At 35.7% G+C, this 19934-nt stretch overlaps 1 protein-coding gene across 1 annotated transcript; it reads right to left on the bottom strand.

The window, feature by feature from the left end:
- Positions 1–1240: 1240 nt before the first annotated feature.
- LOC140140832 (adrenodoxin-like) lies at positions 1241–18500 on the bottom strand. Its single transcript, XM_072162586.1, has 4 exons — positions 18090–18500; positions 9306–9418; positions 4988–5117; positions 1241–1400 (listed from the first exon to the last, which is right to left on the bottom strand). Exons 1-4 carry the CDS (start codon positions 18311–18313, stop codon positions 1307–1309), a joined length of 561 nt encoding a protein of 186 aa, XP_072018687.1. The 5' UTR covers positions 18314–18500; the 3' UTR covers positions 1241–1306.
- Positions 18501–19934: the final 1434 nt, after the last annotated feature.

The following is a 19934-nucleotide window of genomic DNA, read 5'->3' as shown; positions in this document are numbered from 1 at the left end:
CATTTTTACGCTTTTCGCGTTCCAAGCTGCTACCGTAAAAATAATATCGCATGAATATATTCCTTGTGTGAATATATTTGAATGTATGGAAGCTTAGAATCTTGAATTTAAAAAAAAGTGAAACAGTTAAAAATTGACAAAGCGCAAAAAATTGCACACACAAAAGTTTCCATTTCTACAGTATTTATATAATATTGAATGGCTTTGAGTGTGATACAGAATATATTGACGAGATAGAAAAATATTGCACGTGTCAAGACGAGTGCAATATTTTTCTATCGAGTCAATATATTCTTGTATCACACTAAAATAAGCCATTCAATATTATTATTATTATTTATATCAGGCTTTTGCTATGCGGTAAAATGAAAATTTAAGCTTACCTAGCCATCGGGTTTAACCAATGTGTAGGCCTATCGTAATGTTAGCTTACCTTTTGACCTTCTTGTTTTCTGCTCTTTACTCTCAAAAGACAATTTCGGAATAAAGGTTTATTTGTAGATGTGGATTATATTTCCTAAGGTTATCATCATCCAGAATTGCCGCGAATTAAATTTGTGATTTTACTTGTTTACATTACGAAATCTCCTGTGAGCCGTTACGGTGTCTGTAGTGTATTGTGCTGTTGTATCATGACGCCAGCGGACACCATGATAACGCCAAGCGACAGCGACGCTGATCGCGCATAAATATTTAAAAAATATTGTATTGCATCCGGGTATTTTGCAAATATTGTACAATATACAGTTTTATTGTATCGATAAAAAGCCTGATATAAATAATAATCAAATATATTGCCCATTAGGCCACAAAAAAAGTTGTTTGTTTGTCCTCCACCGCCCGCTCCTCAGATTAAGGCCTGGCCAATTTTTTTTTTTTCAATTTTTTTTTTTATAAAAATAAGTTTAAAAATTTTTTTCGATTTGGAGTATCTCTGGACCTAGCTAGAGCTAAATGCTAAGATCATTCATGGTTGAAAATTAAAAAAAAAAAAGGCCCCCAAAAACATTTTGTGTCTTCAATATGCAAAGTTATAACTTCATGTCATAGTCTATTATTTTTAGTGACTTCAAAATACATTGGATTTGAAATCATTAAAAGACTATGACATGAACACAAATTATAACTTTTAAGTCACCATGAATGATTGTAGCATTTAGCTCTAGCAAGGTCCAGGAATACGCCAAATTCGGAAAAAAAATTTAAAAAAAAAATCCGCCTACCAAGCACATCCTCTTTCAAAGCTGTGGAGGACAAAAAAATTTTTTTTTGCCTTATATAGCTACTTTATATATTACAGTGTACATTATGCTTCTCTTGCGTCGTGAATTGTTTCTGGTACCATTACGGTTAGCCCGTCCATTTCTTTGGTCAGAATACATTGACAGCCAAGTCTTGACCTACACAAAAGAGAAAATCAATACAAGAGACAAATATTTATTAATGATTAGGATCATATTTATAGAAGTTTATCAGTAACCCTAAAAGTTTGCAAGGCTGATAAAGACACATGTTATTCAATTTTAACCCTGTTCTGTCTGCAACAGAGGGTTTAAGGGGACTTGATGATCAATTCTATTACCCCCACAACCCATTATTCAAAATCGCGCACTGTGATTTGTTGAAACGCGTCACCTGACAGACCATTAATTAGCGATAAAGTGTCAAGGGCAACAAACTTTATGTTCTTCTATCATCACAGCGAACAGCAGAGCGCACAGCACACCTGCTTATGTATGGGAGAATGGAATGTCAGGGGTGTGTTATTGTATGTGCATACCTGCTTATAGGGGAGAATGGAATGTTAGGTTGTGTTATTGGAATGTGCATACGCTTTGGCTACGCGTATGCGCTCCACCTTGAGGTAAACAACTTGAAATATTCATTTTGGGCAAAAAAAATGATATTTTCTCTTTAAATCACACTATTTTGTGGTAATAGAATAGAAATAAAGGGTGCAGCATTATCCTTTACACGCAAATAATGTGTCCTCGGCAGGTAAAATGTTTAAATAATGGGTTCGGCTGCGCCTCACCCATTATTTACGTTTTTACTGCCTCGGACACATTATTTTTGTGTAAAGGATCATGCATTACCCTTTATTTCTCAAATGAAGATCTGGTTCTGTTCTCTTGTATGTAAGCGTGTTATCAGTGGTTGCTTATGGTCATTTTCACGGTAAAGGGTGTAACTTTGGATTTTTAATATTTTGATCCGTAGTGTTCTAATAAAGCCACAGAATTCCATGATTTTTTTTTTTTTAAGTCATCTAGTTAGCAGCTACCTTGGGTAGCATAATCATCTTTGGGAGTTACTGCATTCAGTTTTAGCAGGCTTAAATGTACTTAATATTGCCATTTTGAAAAACTATAAAAAACAGTAACATTTTTGTAAAACCCTGTGTTTTCTTCAGCTAGTTCATGGATAATTTTTCTTATCCTGAAAGTATGGTCATATGTTCAGTAAACACTGCCACATTAGATTTAATTGTGAACAGCCCTGTATTTTTGAGAACCGGACTACGAGATTTGTCGTTTCGGAGGCTTGATTTTCCGTTAACAATTGTTAACAAACTTTGTGGATATAGCTTTGGTTCATAATTCTTGGTTATTTCTTCACTTCTTCTTGATTCATAACAGTTGATATCTTAACTTGAAATGGGTAACAAAAATTAGTCGATTTGCAAGCTTTTAAAATTTTTATAAAATCTTGACTTCAAAGAGCCGATTTTCCGTTAACTTTTTGAAGCCTCCGAAACAAACTGTTCAGCAAGCTTGGGCAAATATAAATAAAAGAGCTCATCCAATCTATTTATCAAAATGTAGCAAAGTAGATCCTCAAGTCACTTGTTTTTAAATCGTGGAGATATATATCACCGTTTGAAAATGGGACCCAATACAAACTTTCCGTTAACAATTGAAGCCTCCGAAACAAATGAAGCCTCCGAAACAACAATAAGATAAATTATCATCTATGCATATCTAAATTGGTGTTTCATACTGATATCTGCATTGTAATTGTTACTTGATATGTGCAGAATGTCATAAATTAAAAAAAAATTTGATGTTATGGTTAATGTTTGAAAAATATACTGATACCCAAAAAGCCTGTTTCGGAGGCTTCACATGCAAAAAACACCATACTAAACAAATGGGTGAAAAAGTTAACATGCTATAAATCTACAATATCTGCCGATAGAATCATTGATTCAATACACACAAGAAAATAACAGCTTAGATGATCCCAACAGTGTTGTTTTCAAAAAACTACTTCTGCAGTGTTTAGCCATTGTTAACATGAAGCCTCCGAAACAAACAAAAAATGACTTGCTGTGATAATTTAATTTTTGTCACAACTAAAATTCAATACTTAGAAGCAAAGCATGAAAATTGGTAATTGTGATATTTTTTACCTATTTTTTCATGTCAACTTGCAGTAGTTAGCCAAATATTTTACTTTTATGATCACCTGTGTTGTTAACTGAAGCCTCCAAACACAAATCGCTTTAATTGCCAATTCTAAAATATAACTCCAATTTCTGTGAAACTTGGCTGGGAGGTTCCTTTTATCAAGTAGTATTTGTACATGAAGTTAGACATTCAAATTATTTTAGGAACCCAATTAAAACTTAAAAAATATGTTTAAGGTTGGGAAATTTCCATTGTAAATGACACTTTATGTTAAAAATTTTCAAAACTGCAATTACAAACATAGCAAAACATGGTATAAAATGTAACTTATATCTGTTGACTTACTTTGGAATGGGATTTCACATGTATTCCAGCTTTCATGTCATAATTTTCTGAGCTTATGTAAAATACATTTTTTCTTAGATTTTAACCAAAATGTTATGGAAATGTCAAATTTTTATTAGAAATCAAAAGGTTTAAGCCTTGAAACATTATTTTACTGGAATTTAAGTTGCTCCTATGCATGATTTCAGTAAACAGAAACATATTTAAGTGGTTTGAAATTTTGACCCTAAAAATCAAAAGTTACACCCTTTACTGTGAAAATGACCTTATAGTACTCCAACTGGAAACACATAGCTGTTGAGCTACTGGCAATAACATGATAATATGTGACACGATCAAGGGGAATGAGTCGGATGTCGCTAATATTGTTTCTGAGATATTGGCAAAAACAGTGTTCAAATTCTTTTGTTTTGTATTGTTTTCAGCCATTGATAAATTGCTCATAACTCGGTAACCAGATGTCTGATTTTGATGGGGTTTGCATCTAAATGTAGCATTTGTAAACTGCCAGAAAATGATGTAAAAAACCTTGAAATTGAAAATTGCCGACATGTGACTCATTCCCCTTGATCATGTCACATATTTGCTTAATTAAATGAAGCGTGCAATCGTGCATTCTGTTCACGCTACAAAATTGCTTATTCATTTCCCAGAATTGGGTCTTACACTGGGATCTGCATTTGTACCACTACTGCCCTTATTATGAAAATTGGCCACTAAAAGTAACTCAGGGAAAAAGGGATGAAGATGATCTTTATACATCAACTAGGGCTGTTGTCGAGTAGTATTTACATTGTCAACAATCGTCAAATTTCAAGATCCAATGTAGACAAAGCAATACATCAATAAAGTCAAAATATTAAGTTCAGAGACCATGTTATGCGTTGTTTAGAAAAAAATATATATACCCCATATACACAATTAGCTCCATCAGTATATTGGAATTTATGATGAAAAGATAATTTGCACCATTTACGAATGAAATAGAAGACTGATGCAGTTATTTCATAGCAAATAATGGCGATGTTAAGCATATCTTAAGCTTTTCTCTATATATTTTAATGGTAAGTTTATGTCGACAATTGATCCATGCTTGTCGACAATCAGGAAAATTGCTTTATCGACAATATTGTCAACAACAGCCTTGTCAACAACAGCCCTAACATCAACATTTCAAAATAATTTCTGTTCAAAATAAGGTGACATGAATGATACCAATTTGATATACTTACGTTTCCTCGAGTCCATAGGCTAAATCTAACATGTCTAATTCTTCATCGGAAGGCTTTGGTAACATATCAAAGTGTTTCTGTTCAAATATTAGATGACACGTTGAGCAAGCTAATGTTCCTTCACACGCACCTGTACAAAGAAATAAATAACAAGGTATTTAGTAATTACTTGAATTTGATCTTGAACTTGAACAATAGCAAGTATAGTCTGTCCACTTAGAAGTACAAAGTAAATAGACCTCGGAAACTGGAGGTATGAGAATGATTATTTCAGCGCAATGCTTCTTTGGCGCGCCAACTGCTGCGCGATTTGTATACCACGCTCTTTACGCTGTCAAGGTCAAGGCTCGCGTGTAGACGCAAAGCATCGACCCCGATGCCACAGATTTGGTTTGTACTTCTAAGTGGACAGACTGTAGTTGTTGGTGTTTGATTTCATATTTTGTCATTTGTCCATGAAGAATAGCAGTTTATCTGCTCCATATGTTAGTTTTTTTTTTCTGAGTATTTAGTTTGCCTGCTTAATTATTATTAGCACAGTGAGTGTTTTTCCTTGATTTGTTCTAGTGTACTTGTATTATTTACTTGACTCTTGTTGGCGCCTGCCTTTTTTGCAGGTTATAAACTTCTGTGGGTTCTGGAATTGGGTCATTTTTGGCTATTGTATTTTATCTAACGTCTGCGCTTTCATTTATTTTGTTGTGTTGTTTGTCTGTAATATGCACAGTAGTTCATGTGTACTTTTGTATTGTTTACTTCAAGTTGGTTGGTTGTCTTTGTAGGTTTGACACTTCTGTGGGCATTGGAATTGATAATTTTTGACTATTGAACCTCTGCATACCATCTGCATTCAAGTTTGTATCCTTGCTTGTTCTTTTCAACAACTACAAAAAAAACCAGTTCTTAGTTTGACTAAATAATACATGGAAGAATTTTTTTTTTCAAAACTAGATCATTTGTTTTGGTATTCTACATAAAAACTCTTAATAATTAAAATATAATTTACAGAAGAGTTAATGAAAAATGCTGAGAATTACAAAACACAAAACGTTATCAATTGATAAGATAAGATTTATATAATCTTTAAATGGATATGAGACTATCAATATAATGATAAATTACACATCCCTATTGCTTGATTGCAAAAACAAATAAATGGGTTGGGAAAATAATTTGTTTTCTATTGCTTTTTGGAAGGTTCAGTGAACCATTTCTCAAAACGAGCTCTGTTGACATTGGGCTTTATCATTTAAAATCCACACTACCCCTGTGGAAGATTTTGGTAATATCTTCCACAGGGAGAGTATGTTTTTCAAATGTAATTAGTCAGGGTTAATCATTTAGAAACCCATACTCCCCCTGTATTATGCCTTTAAAGATGAAAATCTTCTACAACTGGATTGAGTATTTCAAACAGAAACTTCCCAACTGTCTATTCTATTTGAAACTCATACTCCCTTTGTGGAAGATATTTCCAAAATCTTCTACAGGGGTATGTGAATTTTAAATGGAATAGCCCATTACAGCCCATTTATGACAGATGCTCATGAATATCTTGCAATTAATGGCAGTTTTTTCTAAATCACCAATATGTAGCTCTATCAATCTTCTTATACCCCAATACCAGAGAAGATATCCCACAATGCATTTCTCCCATTTTAATTTTCTCTACTGATTTGCTATCTAGTGCAACATTAATTGATAGTGATAAAAAGTTCTCCAATGAACAGAGCACATCCAGATCTTGCAAAATATGTTTATTTCTTGACTATCGGCCCATGTTTAGCCAGTCTATTCTCAACATAAAACCAAAATAAAACAAAGGGAACCTGTACAAAGAAATAGGAGTGTCATTTTTAATGAGGTGATGCATCATGTTGCAAAGGATTCTGGGAAGGGTAAGATATCTTCTTTTTATACCCCAATATTATAAAACAATCTGCGAGTCCACTTCAGGTTGAGTGCTATACGGTGGCCAATCAGCGGATGTATCTGATTAATTCTATTTTATCTGAGCAAACATGTGGTTAAGTATTACCAATGCTTCATATCAAAGTCCTCCCATTATGTAAGATGAAAAGCTTGGTAAAATCATGATATAAATTTATCAATAGGTAGTTTATAGTGGGAGCATAGACTCTGTGATGAGGGGGCTGCAAGACAAATCATGCCATTTAAAGGACACTTTATATTCACTTACTTTATGCATATTATGTGAGAACACACAATGCGATCAATTAATACAAATTTTCAAGAAATTGCATTTCCCTCCCCCCCCCCACAAATAAAACCCCAACTAGTTGAACATTTGTTTTAGGGGTCAAATATGGTGCAAAACTCCTTGTTTTGTTTAGGGGGTCATTTTTGATGAAATGACCAAAACATATTAGTTTTTTGTAAACAGTTGGTCACATGCGTGTACTAATAGGCCTAAAAAATAGTAATTTTGCAATATAATTCTTAGGCCTTATGGTTGAGTGGCCCCACCCTCTGGATGATATTTGGTTGGGTGCAGGCCCGTACGCGGGGGGGGGGTGCGACCGCACCTCCCCAAATTTGCAAAAGTATACAAAAAGTCCCAAAATGTAAGGATTAGCGAGAGTAGCGAGCAAAAAAATCAGGGTTTTTACGTTTTTTTGGTCAAAAAAGGTCAAAATTTTTTGGGAAAAGTCCACTTTTCACAAATTCGCCCCCCCAATGGATAAAAAGTCCACTTTTTCAAAATCAGCACCCCCCCAAAAAAAATCCTGCATACGGGCCTGGTTGGGTGCATGACCACATTAGTGCCTTTGACAAAAAAGAAAATATAAGGATGGTCCAATGTCATTACATGAAGTTTCACCTTGACTGAACTGATTTAAGTTTCATACTGGTACATTTAGTAGGCCAGTACATTCTGTAACTGCGTTTATCAATCAGTACATCAGCTGGGTCCAAACAATCTGATTATTAGGATCAATTGATATCGAAAGGTACACAAATGGATTTCCATAAATAGGTAAATAATGCTATAAATAGGAAAGCCCCTCCTCCTTGCAAATCTATATGTAGCAACAAATTAAAGATAATGGAAAAAATAATGCTGGTTACAAAAAAATTTGATTTGTGACAATCACATATCACCTTTTGTTGATTTAAATTTTTATCTTCATATTTGTGTGATCTGCAATATTATTAGAATTTGGTTTTTTTTATCACCATTTGAAGAATTCAAATGCAAAAGGAAAAGGTGATATGCTATTATCAAACTTTTTGGGTTAACTATATAGTATAATTCTTATAGTTTTTAATTGACACTCTTTGTTTTTTGGCAGGCCAAGAATAGGGGGGGGGGCAAAGATTTTTTGGCAGGTCAAGAAAGGGGGGGGTCAAAGATTTTTTGGCAGGCCAAGAAAGGGGACAAAGTTTTTTGGCAGGATGAGAACTTCTTGAGAAGTTTGTACCACATCTACAAAAACACAAAATTGAAAATGGGTACATTGGGTAAATTCTCTTTAAAATCCACATTCCCCCTGTGGAAGATTTTGGAAATATCTTCCACAGGGATGAATTTCAAATGCAATTAGCACATTAACCAATTCTATTTGAAATTCACCCTCCCTCTGTGGCAGATTCAGGTTGAATCTTTCTCAAAGGGTGCAAGAAATTCAAATGGAGCTGCTGAAAATGTGCCAATTCCATTTGAAATTCATACTCCTTCTGTGGAAGATATTTCCCAAAATCTTCCACAGGGGTAGTGTGGATTTTAAATGGAATAGCCCATTTCACCCACTTGGTATGAAGATTTCCGGGGGTGACAGGGATGTGCGGCCACATTTACCCCCATTTTTCAACTCCTCTCACCCAATGACCCCCTTTTTTATTTTACTGAACTCCTTCTCACCCAATGACCCCCTTTTTTGTTTTCCTGTCACCAAAAGACTCCCCTTTTTTCAAGAATTTTGGGGAAATTTCCGATAATCTCTCACTGAATGACCCTGTTTTTTTCATTATTTTTCCTCAATTTTTTCAAAAATTTACAAGTTTTTAAAAATGTTTGAAAATGTTGATTAGTTGTTTTTTTTCAACTTTTATATCTTGACCCAAAAATTTTCCCCAGTCTCACTAAAAGACCTGGAGCCTTTTATGATAAGATTTTCCCCAGTCTCACAGAAAGACCCCATTTTGGGGGGCCTTCTCACTGAAAGACCCCCTTTTTGGTGTCTAGGCTCTCACCGAAAGACTCCCTAGTTTCGAACTTCTGTTCGCACATCCTCATCACTTAAAAGTTAAGTGCCCCCACCCCCCAGGAGATTTCAACTATGCAATATATACGTACCAAATCCCTCTATATCAAGATCGTTGTCTACTGCTATGTCCAATAGATTCTGCCCTATTTCTGTTTTTACTGTGCTTTTATCGCCATCTCTGTTGATGTATGTGACGGAAAGTCTGAAAATGCAAGTGTAGAGACAAACAAGAAAGAAGTAAAGTTAAAATTATGTTTTAAAAACAAATGCCTGCAGAATCCTAGAACTTGCTCAGCCACCCGCGCCGCATTGCTATGCCCAAACAAGGGCAAGGGGGAATTGGTGTTCCCACCATTTCTTGCCCTCAGTAAAAATACCAAATTACAAAAATTTCCACTTTTGCGGCAATTTTGCACAAAATTGGTTGATTTTGCCCACCCTGAAATTCACTTCCCACCCAAAAAATCCTGAAATTCACTTTGCCACCCCCCCAAAAAACATTCCTGGTGCCACCATTGCCTGCTATAAATTTCCCAATAAATTTGCTTACTGTATTTAGTTGAATGCACAGCTACTACTGTATTTCCATTTGCCTCCTTTGATACTAGCGTTATTGGAATTCAACATGTCAACAAACTTTATGCGAATTTTAAACTGCACATAAACTCCTTTCAAAATCAACATCAACCAACAACATGAATTCCTCAACATGAAAGAAATTCATACATGCTTTCAAACTTTTAACATCTCCACAGCTAAAAGTTTGTTGACCCCAGTCTGCATTTATTCAACCATGACCCTGCAGGTACTATTGCTATTGGTCCATAACAATAGCTGGGAGGTAAGTTTACTTAAATCATGTCTGCCAAAGCTAATTTAATGTTTCCCTGTGGGTTTCAAGTTCACCTAACCTTTCTTGAGTGCATGTAAAAAGTTTGGTTACATTTATAATCATGCTTTTATTAAATGTGCAATAAATACATGATGGTACAATGTACAGGTAAACATGGGACTGGTAAAAGTTTGCTTACTGTAATATCAATTTCATGTAGCTTCAGTTAGGTACAAATTTTATAGGGAATAAACCAACTGGCCCAGGTCTAGTTGTAGCATTGAAAGACCCCTAATTTTGAACATTTCAGCTCTTACAGACCCCTAAATTGCTCATTCCTCCACTGGTTTTCCAGTCTCAACCAGGAATCCAAAAAGACCCTTAATTTTGACCATTCGCAGCTCCAAGAGACTTCCTTTTACCGGTACGCCATCAGCGCGCAACTTAAATAGATTAGGGGTGCATAACCACCAAAAAATTGATGAGTGCCCCCCCCCAACCAGGACATGAAAGCTTTCTGTAGAATCTGTTAAAAATGACCCTTGTTTAAAATTTCCAAACGGCTCACCAAAAATTGCTTGTCCCCCCCTCTCGGCCTGCCAAAAATCACTTGCCCCCCCTCCTCTCGGCCTGCCAAAAATCACTTGCCCCCCCCCCTCTCGGCCTGCCAAAAATTCTTTGCCCCCCCCTTGCACATGCCAACTTTTTGGGATCCCAATTTCCAAACCTTAAATGGTCTATTACATGCGAGCGCAGCAAGCAGGAAAATTTGCATATTTAAGCTTTTGCGTACCGTTTTCCTAAGCCTTTTAGCGCGTTATATTTTTAAGCGCCCCATGAATGTGTGCCAAAATCGCTTCTCCCCTCTCGAATGCCAAAATTTGCTCCCCCCTTTCGCCCCCCTAAAATTTCTTTCCCCCAATCGTTACCCTCCCCAGGGCTCAGCTCTTCAAATTACAAGCAAATTACAAGTGCTGTATTCTACCTGATGCAGCTCAGTCAACAAAACTAGTACGTGCCTGCTTTGTTGGTGCTATCTCACATATTGACTAACCACTGATAACAAAGATAAAATCTCTAAATTTAAACCTACTTGCTGGTTAAATTTTAGTTCATGAATCGGTCAAGAGGTGGACCTCGGACAATCTAATTTACTAAGTTTGTAATGTGAAAAATTTCATCCATACTTTTCCTTTAAAAATTAATGAAAAGGAAAAACATGACTGCTCTGACTTTTTCTATATATATATTCTGATCTATGAAAAGCATTATGGTTTTCAACACATGGTAGTACGGTACTTATTTTATGTTGTAGGGTATGCAATGTAGTAATGAATACATCTATAGGTATGTGTCTAGATATGGATCTGTCAAAGGCTTTTGACACTGTAGATCATAAAATAGATAAGTTGAGTCAAATGGTTTCCCATCCAAGGATAGTGAGGAATATTACATCGCACAAATTGTTTACAAACTACATGAGAGGTAAAAATGCCTTTGTGTGAAAAAAATGCCTTTGTGTGAATATATGTGAAATGTCATTATGTGGTGTACCTCAGGGATCCATATTTGGGCCATTACTGGGATATAATTTACATTTATGAGTGGTATTGCTATTGTACTACTAGTTAAGAAACTGGGCCATAAAATTTTGTAGCATTAATTTTGACTGAAATTAGTTTCACTCTTACAGATGGAATCCGCATGCAGCATCATCTGAAAAAAAATGCACTTTAACCTATTTAATGTAAGTTTCTATGAGAAACATCAAGTTTGGTGTGAATGGCTGAATTTGGCAATTTTAAAAAACATGCTGAAAATCAGGAGGCAAATACCAATGATAAGCTTATGACAACAAGAAATACCAGGCTTACAAAATGTATAACATGTTTCTTCTGCACAGCACGCATTGCAATGAATGTACGTATATGGTCATTTTCACGGTAAAGGGTGTAACTTTGGATTTTTAACATTTTAATCCGTAGTGTTCTAATAAAGCCACAGAATTCCATAATTTTTGGCCACATAAGTCATCTAGTTAGCAGCTACCTTGGGTAGCATAATCAGCTTTGGGAGTTACTGCGTTCAGTTTTAGCAGGCTTAAATGTACTTAATATTGCCATTTTGAAAAACTATAAAAAACAGTAACATTTTTGTAAAACCCTGTGTTTTCTTCAGTTAGTTCATGGATAATTTTTCTTATCCTGAAAGTACAGTCATATGTTCAGTAAACACTGCCACATTAGATTTAATTGTGAACGGCCCTGTATTTTTGAGAACCGGACTTGATATTTATCGTTTGAGGCTTCATTTTCCGTTAACAATTGTTAACAAACTTTAATGGGTGTAGCTTTGGTTCATAATTCTTGGTTATTTCTTCACTTCTTCTTGATTCATAACAGTTGTTATCTTAACTTGAAATGGGTAACAAAAATTAGCCGATTTGCAAGCTTTTAAAATTTTTATAAAATCTTGACTTCAAATAGCCGTTTTTCCGTTAACTTTTTGAAGCCTCGAAACAAACTGTTCAGCAAGCTTGTGCAAATATAAATAAAAGAGCTCATCCAATCTATTTATTAAAATGTAGCAAACTAGATCCTCAAGTCACATGTTTTTAAATCGTGGAGATATATATCACCGTTTGAAAATGGGACCCAATACAAACTTTCCGTTAACAATTGAAGCCTCCGAAACAAATGAAGCCTCCGAAACAACAGTAAACTTAATTATCATCTATGCATATCTAAATTGGTGTGTTTCATACTGATATCTGCATTGTAATTATTACTTGATATGTGCAGAATGTCATAAATTAAAAAAAAAATTGACATTATGGTTAATGTTTGAAAAATATACTGATACCTTAAAAAGCCTGTTTCGGAGGCTTCACATGCAAAAAACGCCATACTTAACAAATGGGTGAAAAAATTAATGTGTGATAAATCTACAATATCTGCCGCATAGAATCATTGATTCAATACACACAAGAAAATAACAGCTTAGATGATCCCAACACTGTTGTTTTCAAAAAAACTACTTCTGCAATGTTTAACAATTGTTAACATGAAGCCTACGAAACAAAAAAAATGACTTGCTGTGATAATTTAATTTTTGTCACAACTGAAATTCAATACTTAGAAGCAAAGCATGAAAATTAGTAATTGTGATATTTTTTACCTATTTTTTATGTCAACTTGTAGTAGTTAGCTAAATATTTTACTTTTATGATCACCTGTGTTGTTAACTGAAGCCTCCAAACACAAATCGCTTGAATTGCCAATTCTAAAAATAACTCCAATTTCTGTGAAACTTGGCTGGGAGGTTCCTTTCATCAAGTAGTATTTGTACATGAAGTTAGACATTCAAATTATTTTAGGAACCCAATTAAAACTTAAAAAATATGTTTAAGGTTTGGAAATTTCCATTGTAAATGACACTTGATGTTAAAAATTTTCAAAACTGCAATTACAAACATAGCAAAACATGGTATAAAATTTAACTTATATCTGTTGACTTACTTTGGAATGGAATTTCACATGTATTCCAGCTTTCATGTCAAAATTTTCTGAGGTTATGTAAAATACATTTTTTCTTAGATTTTAACCAAAATGTTATGCAAATGTCAAATTTTTTATTAGAAATCAAAAGGTTTAAGCCTTGAAACATTATTTTACTTGAAATTAAGTTGCTTCTATGCATGATTTCAGTAAACAGAAACATATTTAAATGGTTTGAAATTTTGACCCTAAAAATCAAAAGTTACACCCTTTACCGTGAAAATGACCATATGCCTGCTAATAACAGCAATTTTTAAAAGATATCTGTCATGCTTAGTTCATGCACTTTTCATGCAGCATGTTTGACATTGATTCTCACTCGCACCATGCACTTCAAAAAAAAATTTGAGGGTCATTCAAAAAGTTCTGATTTTTTCCAACTTTCTGAGGGTGCTGTTCATAAAGTAAATGAACAATGTTCACATTTAATAGTAGTGACATTTCAAAACATTCAGAAAGTGTGATCTTGTGGGGGTCAAACTTCATCTAGAATTTGATGGAACTTTCTTTTTTACACAAGGACTTTAGGAGCTCAACAAGGAGCTCAATGACGTCATAATGAGCGGCACTGTTTAAATTATTACGAACTGCCGTATTTGGATAGCGATCTACTGTGTTTGGATACGATCAGATAATTTATGTTCGTGAAATTCAGTACACAGTTTTGTATGTGTAGCACCCCTAACTTACTGACATGATTATGACCGTGACTTGGGACTGAATTTGTTTGCTTCTAAATGCTGAGGGCAAACTGTACAAAATAAGCACATGGGAACGCTTCAAAGCTTTTTAATCCCATGTTCATTAATGCGGTGTCGATCACTCTATTGACTGTGGACCTGCTGGACCATCCTTCTGATACTTGAGTGTTTGGATATAAACCGGAACCATTTTGACAGGTCTTCCTCTCTGTTTGTAAACAAACAAGGATGACAAGATTGTCAATCTAGGCCTCGCCGAAGAAAAGTAACAGGGGTTGTTCACCCAATACAAGTCGAAATTTCAATTGAATGAACACAACCTGACAATTCTTTTGCATACACTTGTGTGATATGAGCCAGGGGGTGCGACTGTGTGTGCATGTATACATGTAACACGGAAGTGAATCCAACCATGCCAATGCATTTGTGATTGGTATAGTATTGTATCCAACTTACCATGGTTGTGCGTTCGCGTTATAGTTTAAAATATATGGGAAGCAATCATGGTTGGAATTCCTATCAGTAGAAATTCCAATTGAATGGACACAGTCTGACATAGCATGACGATTTTTTGTGTACACTGTATGATGTACGTGAGTTACGCGGAAGTAAACCCAAATTATCCAACCATGCCAACGGCTCTTGTGGGAAGTTGTGGTTGGTTAAGATTGTATCCAAGGTCCTGTGTCGAAGTGTGTTCTTGTTGCAGTTTGAAATATACCGTATCACGTATCATGCGAAACAATAGCGGTTGGATCAAATATGAAGCTGTTGACAGTTGTGTTCATTCCTGAGACGAATATACCTATATATTCGTCTCAGGTTCATTCAATTGGAATTCTTATACTTTGGGGTAGTGCCCGGTCCCGCGGGTATTCATGCTTGTCGGTGAACTTTAAAAACACCCCCTTTTGCATCTCATTTCGCGAAGTTTTTAGGGGAAAACACCCCTTTTTTTTAGCGATTTCACGAATTATTTGCCCTTTGACAATACCCCTATTTTCGCTAAAACGCGAACAATATTTCAAATATACCCTTTTCTGGCAGAAACGCGTAGGCTGCTCGATGAAGGCCCTTTACAATTAATTCTTAATTTCCTGTTTCCCGCCCGCGTTCAAAGTAGAGAATTGCAAAATATTTAATTATTTTATTTTTATGTTGGATTTTCTCTAAAAGGGCAGAGTAATGGGAGAGAACATGGACCTTTTCGAGCTTCATTATTTCTGAATTGTATGTCCAAAGTATATAAAACTATACATTTTGGAAAGGAAATGAGTCAAGGAATCCCATGGTGACGTCAGATTTGTTCAAAAATCTCAAGTTTTGAAAAAATCACAAAAATTCACTTTTTACCCCAATTTTTTGTGACAACTTAGAAAAAAAATCCGTTCGAGTAAAAAAAAATTCAGTTAGCTTTTCATGAAGAAGAGACATGAACTTAGGGAAGGTTTTTTAATTTTTTTGAAATTTGTCTCTTTTTCAAATATTGAAAAAACATGTGAAAAAAGCCATTTTGTCACTCTATTAAGCTAAAATTGCACATAATGGTGTATATTTTTGTTTAAAACAAATATTTTGAAAAATGAAAAAACCTTCCCTAGACTTTGATGTACTCTAAAGGATAGTGCAAAAAGTTTACCCTTTGCTTGCATATTTTTCGAGTTATCTTGTCACAAAAATCGCGAAATATTGTCAAAAGTGAACTCTGAGAAATCGACGTTTTATTAAAAAAATGTCAAAATTATGCACAAAACGTCCTTAAATTTGTAAAAGCTGTATCTGGTGCATGGTCTAAATATGCATCTTTTTGCACCAATGAATCTATAATCTCTGCTTTCAGTGCGCCAAAATTCAAAATAATTAAAAAATCTAAGTGGCATTTTGACAGCAAATTTTTGTTTTGTTTACACCACATTTGCTGGCGTTAACAAAATACCGAATGCGCCTTGACTGCGTTGGACATACTACTCGCAGAGTTGCGCCACGTCATGCGACCTTGAATCGCTGCCAGTAATCACAATATTTCGTGCATTCGCGCATTTCTGACTCATTATTTCCGCCAATTTACTAAGCTGTCTTGAGCCATGTGACTTTTTAGAGTTGAAAAGAGTGAAATAAATCAAGCAAAAATACGAATAAATATTAGCAAGTTGTATTTTATCAGTTTCAAGTGAAAGAATACATCTTAGTGTTGATAAATATCAAAAAATCTCAAATTCGGTCGTGGACGAATGTGCCTTCCATTACTCTGGCCTTAAAGTAACTTTTAATGACTTCCATTTGCTACTTTCTGACTTTGATGATATCAACAATAATGATGAATAAACAAAAAACATAACTGTACCATTACTTATGTATAAAATCAAACAAATTTGTAAAATAATTAAATGCATGGTCCTGATCAAAACGGATTGAAGTAGGTCGCGACCACTTGTTTTAAAATAAAGAAAATAATAGATAATTAATAATTAATAATTAAAAGTCACCTCATCCCTTGTTTTCAACCATGAAACAGGAAACTAAGAATCAATTGTGAAGGGCCTAAACCCTTTTTTTTCAATTTCACGAACACGTTGTTTGAAAAAACACCCCTTTTTTGTGTGTTTTGCGAATCGCGTTTCTTCATCTGAAAACACCCCTTATTTCGCGAAATTTTCGACGAGCATGAATAGCCATGGAGGCACAGAGTCGCGGGAACCGGGGTAGTGTCACTCAGACCTGTGTAGAGCCAGGAAAACATTTTGAATTCAACTTCATCGACTTCATGCATGTTGAACTTGATTGGTATTCTGTCGGTCCGTGCCACGTCACTTCCGGTTGATGATGCGTCGAGTGAAAACAAGTCCCTGATTCGATTTTTGTTGATGATTTCCGTCATTGGTGTTATGTAAATTTCGATCACAAATAGTCAGTGGAATCACACAACCGTTTCTAAGTCTTCAGAGTGGAAGAAACTTACTTGATTTACCGTTTATATACTGACAAACTTAAAATTAAATTCCATGGTCGAGTGTCGTTTTTCTGAAAATGTGAAATTGAATGTCACTCCAACAACATCGCTATGTAGCCTCCTTCACAGCCGGTTTCTGTTGTTCATAACAAACCGTGAGCCACATGCAGTTTGGGCCCGAGACTAGAGATAGCCCAGATGTTGGACCGACAGAATTTGGTAATTTGGTATCGAAACAACTAAACTACCCGGTGGGTTCAGTCTTCACTGACAATGTGTACGCATGATGGTTCCAATTAGGGGTACTTTTCAAGAAATGTCCGCGGAATTTTCGAGGACAAAATTGTTCGCGATTGTCCAAATTAGGGGTGTTTTGGAGCAAAATTGTCCTTGAAATGAAAATTAGGGTGTATTTCTAGGACTTTCGTCCGTGTTTTACCGCTACAGTTTTCGTTATTCTTCTCATTTCCCCGTGAAATAGGGGGAAATTCAAAAGTGTCCTTGAAATGGTAAAAATAGGGGTATTTATTTCGGAAAAATGTCCTCGATTCCTTGTGATAAGGGGTGAAATGAAAATCGTCCTCAAAATGATAAAAATAGGGGAGGTATTTGGGGGCATATTTTCCTCGATTTCGTGCAAAATAGGGGGTAAAATTGCTGCAAATGTCCTCGATTCCCCGTGAAATAGGGGTCATTTTCAAATCCTGGAACGGTCATACGTCCTACCTTTAAATACAAACTGAACCCACCGGGCTAAACTACTGACTTTATTATAGTGAGTCTGGATTAAAATAACAATAAAACATTACAAGCCCGGATTACAAGCAACTCACGCGTCTTCCTTGTTTGCAGGTTTAGCCGCAGAACTAGAAAATAATCTCGTGTGTGCCGCTGTCACATGAACTTGATTTGACTGCACCAACTTTCGGCCAACTGCTGAGCCGACCACCGTCGTTGTCCTTGTCGAATTCTGTGCCACGGAAGAACCTGATGACTGGCAAATTCGGATTAGACTCGGTAATCTTGAAGTCAGTGTCCTACCAACAGAAGTTGCCATGATGCCAAAGTTGTCTGGAGTATATCAACGAAGGCTTGTGATTCGTGAGAGAAGTTTTGATTAGTAAGCAATGTAGCAATGCTTCAATAACAATAACGTAAAAGTTTGATCAAAATCTTTATAAATCATTCACCCAGCTGACCGGCTTGAGTTTATTAATAGACTGGGTTGCCGTTCTGTTTATAAAGGTAAACAATCCCTTGCACAATGAAAGCAAAATCCATTGACGGGGTAAGTTTGCACGTAGGCCTTCCATGTTGCTGGATTCCATCCAGTCCAGTGCATTTTGATCCCTGGAATTTGATCAATTATCATTTACGCCCAACCAGGTTATCTGGCTATCTGCATGCTACAGGTCATCGAATCAGAGACGAATCTCAGCTTTGAATAATTATCATTTTAAACTTTCACTGTTATGACACTGTGATGGACTTTCGTTTTTAGTTTTGGCCAAGTCAAATACTTTGGCCAGTGCCATAGGAACCGGGGGAGGGCTGGGGTGGTCTCAGCCCCCTGAATAATTTTGGCTGGAATACCTTTCAGCCCCCCCTCCCCAATTATCCTAGGTGAACTTCAAAAAATTGTGATTGGGAAAATGGGTGTTTGTGACTGGCCCACCAAAAATTGTTCACGTTCCAGCCCCCCCCCCCCCCATGTTGAAAATCTTCCTAAGCCGATGAGTGCATTGTAAAGAATGTGTCTCAGAGCGCACAGAAATTTTAATTAAATACCGTAGGAGCCTATTCCCATAATAAGATTGTGCATAGGTCTACATTTTGTTTGTTAACAGTTAAAAGAATACACATGTAGTGAGTGAAATGTCCCGAGGTTTTATTTAATTTTGGTGTAAAAAATTATGACCCCTAGGCTATTTTTGGTGTAAATATTCTATAACGCCCCATATATTCATCCCCTCCAAATATAATGACAGTCCCTAAATAAATAGCGCAAATTGGGACATATCGCGCCGGGTATCGCGCATAGACCTATATCAGTATCCCGGATCAGTATGCGAAAAAGTTTGAAAGTTCCTATTTCCCGCACGACGAGCGCATCCAAATTGAGAGTTTTTCGAACTAAACTAGGCAACACCGTCTCTGGAACAGCACGTCCTTTTAACTTTCGTAATAAATAAATTGACGTGTGGTCTTTGTTGAAAGGTGGACAAACTTTTGACATCCTCAACAGTAATCCCTTTAAAAGGGACGTGTCAGCACAAGGATGAATTACAACCCAGTGCATAATTAATCATATCTTTTATACAAATTATATTAATGTATATGAACTTAAGTTCCAAACATAACCGTATAATTTAAATTCAACCATATATCCCGACCAGCCCAGTGGATCAGTTGCCTGATGAAGTCTGGTGGTTCCAGACGCAGGCTATAAACGTCGCAATAGTTGCAAACTTCGTATATAGTATACAAATATATACTGCCATGAGAGGTTCTGGTTAAAACTATGGGCCCGAGGTGAGATCAATTACTATTTTCCCGAAGGAAAATAGTATTAATTGATTTTCCCGAAGGAAAATAGTATTAATTGATCTCAACGAGGGACCATAGTTTTAACCAGAACTTCGAATAAAGGCAGTATATATTTGTTTTATATACTTCAT

The sequence above is a fragment of the Amphiura filiformis genome, chromosome 19, assembly GCF_039555335.1.
Source record: "Amphiura filiformis chromosome 19, Afil_fr2py, whole genome shotgun sequence".
Taxonomy (NCBI): Eukaryota; Metazoa; Echinodermata; class Ophiuroidea; order Amphilepidida; family Amphiuridae; genus Amphiura; species Amphiura filiformis.
The sequence above is the reverse complement of the archived record's forward strand: the minus strand, read 5'-3'. Positions and strand labels throughout refer to the sequence as shown.

Bases quoted from the DNA above. Each gene is read 5' to 3' on its own strand.
- LOC140140832 (XM_072162586.1), bottom strand. From the start codon at position 18,313: ATGGCAACTTCTGTTGGTAGGACACTGACTTCAAGATTACCGAGTCTA. The intron at 9,419-18,089 runs GTGAGTTGCTTG...TTGCATTTTCAG, and splicing joins CCTGCAAACAAGGAAGACGC to ACTTTCCGTCACATACATCA. The intron at 1,401-4,987 runs GTAAGTATATCA...TCTTTTGTGTAG, and splicing joins GCCTATGGACTCGAGGAAAC to GTCAAGACTTGGCTGTCAAT.